Genomic DNA, 2,876 nt, shown 5'->3' on the forward strand with positions numbered 1-2,876 from the left:
AAACAGTCTAACTTTTTACATGCTTTCTGTTGTCGTAGTTTATATCCCGGTGTCTCATTTTCATTGATTTGTATACATCGTGTTTTAAATTGATAATTTACACTTGATAACTAGGATTATCAAGAAACATTTTATAGTTAGGAGATCGTTATTTTCGTATTATAAATTACAATCTATAATAACTTAGCACATCAGTTTAATATAGGAACTGCCCCCACCCCCAGTGGCTTAGCGGTAAGTCTGCAGGCTTACGACGCACAGATAGCCCATTGTGTAACTTTGTACTTAACAACAAACAACCAGCCAAACATGTTATATCTAATACTTCGTAATACTTTTCTAAACACACAACTTTCTATGGAATTTAAAAAAAGGGTTTAATTAATTGACTTCTTTATTAAAACAGCAGTGGTTTTAACAAAATTAAATCATTTAGTTAAACTTTTATCCCAGAGAAATTTTCTATTCTATTCTATTAGTTGATTTGTTTACAGGAGCGACCCCTAGCAATTACCATCCCATTAGCACAAGTTACCATCAACAAATATTCGAAAATGGATCGTTAACAATTCAAGATGTAACAGAACAAGATGGTGGATATTATCTGTGTCAAGCAACCAACGGAATCGGATCAGAAATTAGTGGAGTAATCACGCTACAAGTGCACGGTAAGTGTATCTGTACATCTGTCCTTCCTCTGTCGTGGTTAATACCGATTTCTCCTGGGACGAGACTATTAATAAAGGTGGGTTTAATTTTAGCTCTCTTTTTTATTGACTGACAAGCTTTTTTTGATCTCTTAAATTAATGGTGGATCCTACTTTTGTTGTGTGAACTCTTCGGAGACATTTATTAGAAATTCTGTCTAGAGCGTCGAGCTTGGTTTAATGGTTAAGTGTGCTAGTCTGTGGATATGATGATTCGGGGTTCACGTCCCGTTGCCAAAAAAAAAGATATTATGCCCCGTTCTTTAGGGCTGTGAGTGTGTTATAATTGTGACTGTCAAATCCCACAGTTCGATTTGAGTAGTCCATAGTTGGCGATGGGTGATATTGACTAATTGGCCTTTCCTATAGTCTATCAATTCATAATTATGGACGGCTATCCCATGTATATTGACTATCTGGCCTTCCCTATAGTCTGTCAGTTCATAATTATGGACGGCTAGCCCATGCATATTGACTATCTGGCCTTCCCTATTATCTGTCAATTCGTAATTATGGACGGCTAGCCCAAGTATATTGACTATCTGGCCTTCCCTATAGTTTATCAATTCATAATTATGGACGGCTAGCTCATGTATATTGCCTATCTGGCCTTCCCTATAGTCTGTCAATTCATAATTATGGACGGCTAGCAGTCATTTTCTGTGAGAGCTGCCACCTTCTTTAACGCCATCTATCTAAAGAAAAAAAAGTAACTGAATTACAAATTTAAGTCTTGAGTTTATTCAATTAAAAGGCCTAACGAATAATGTTTAATGGGATCAGTGTTCATTTTAAAGTGTATTTGTATATGTAATGATTTTATATCATTCGTTTTTTATTGTACTTTTTCTTTAGTTGCTCCCCAGTTTCACACCAGATTCCGGACTCATATGGTCCAGATTGGTGAATCCGTTTCCCTGGAATGTAGTGTGTCGGGAGACCAACCAATAAAAATGAAGTGGTCACGTGATAAACAAGTGATCACATTTGAGAGCGAACCTAGGTGTGTAAGGGACTAATATGAAAAAATGTTTGTCTTCATTTCAAAGACATTAAGGATTTTAATAGAACGTCAGACTTCAAACTGTTTGACTTCATTTCAAAGACATTAAGGATTTTAATAGCACGTCAGACTTCAAACTGTTCTTTCATTCATTTTATTCGGATTGTGCATCGTGAACATATAGTACATACAGTCAACATTGTGAACATGCAGTCAACATTGTGAACATGCAGTCAACAATGTAAACATACAGTCAACATTGTGAACATACAGTCAACATTGTAAACATACAGTCAACATTATGAACATACAGTACATACAGTCAACATTGTGAACATACAGTACATACAGTCAACATAGTGAACATACAATACATACAGACAACATTGTGAACATACAATACATACAGTCAACATTGTGAACATACAGTACATATAGTCAACATTGTGAACATACAGTCAACATTTATATATGTATATATATTATATGTACGGCGTGGATCTAGATGCATTACCTCGGTTACCAAAACAAATGAAACAAACCTACTTAAATATATGTCCATTTTATCCTTGATGTTACATGAACTAGATCCCCAGCTGGCTGATTAATTTCTTATTCCAATGACCTGTTAGACTGGTGATCTGTCTTATTTAACACATATAAGCTTCTTCTCACCTTAGTTTCAAGAAGCATGGGTAAGAAGTTGACTTCCAGAGAGGATAGATTGTAGGAGCTTGATTAGTAGGTGCTTTGCTGATGTAAACTGGAACTAACTTTGAAAGAGGATAAGAGCCCATTTAATAGGTGTTTTAATGACCCAAACTGTAACTGACTTTCCAATAGGACAGCTTGTAGGAGTCCAATTAATAGGTGTCTTAGTGACCCAAACTGTAACTGACTTTCCAATAGGACAGCTTGTAGGAGTCCAATTAACAGGTGTTTTAATGACCCAAACTGTAACTGACTTTCCAATAGGACAGCTTTTAGGAGTCCAATTAACAGGTGTTTTAATGACACAAACTGTAACTGACTTTCCAATAGGACAGCTTGTAGGAACCCAATTAACAAGTGTTTTAGTGACCCAAACTGTAACTGACTTTCCAATAGGACAGCTTGTAGGAACCCAATTAATAGGTGTTTTAATGACCCAAACTGTAACTGACTTT

General features: G+C 35.8%; 1 protein-coding gene across 1 annotated transcript in view; it reads left to right on the forward strand.

The window, feature by feature from the left end:
• Nucleotides 1-2,876, forward strand: part of LOC106472411 (Down syndrome cell adhesion molecule-like protein Dscam2) — a gene marked incomplete at its 3' end in the record, with an annotated part of 63,913 nt that overhangs the window by 44,129 nt on the left and 16,908 nt on the right. The window contains exons 12-13 of the mRNA XM_022400989.1: nt 495-668; nt 1,563-1,710. Of these exons, the coding sequence (XP_022256697.1) occupies nt 495-668; nt 1,563-1,710 (322 nt within the window). The remainder of the gene's footprint in view (nt 1-494; nt 669-1,562; nt 1,711-2,876) is intronic.

The sequence above is a fragment of the Limulus polyphemus genome, unplaced genomic scaffold (genome assembly GCF_000517525.1).
Source record: "Limulus polyphemus unplaced genomic scaffold, Limulus_polyphemus-2.1.2 Scaffold5309, whole genome shotgun sequence".
Classification (NCBI taxonomy): Eukaryota; Metazoa; Arthropoda; class Merostomata; order Xiphosura; family Limulidae; genus Limulus; species Limulus polyphemus.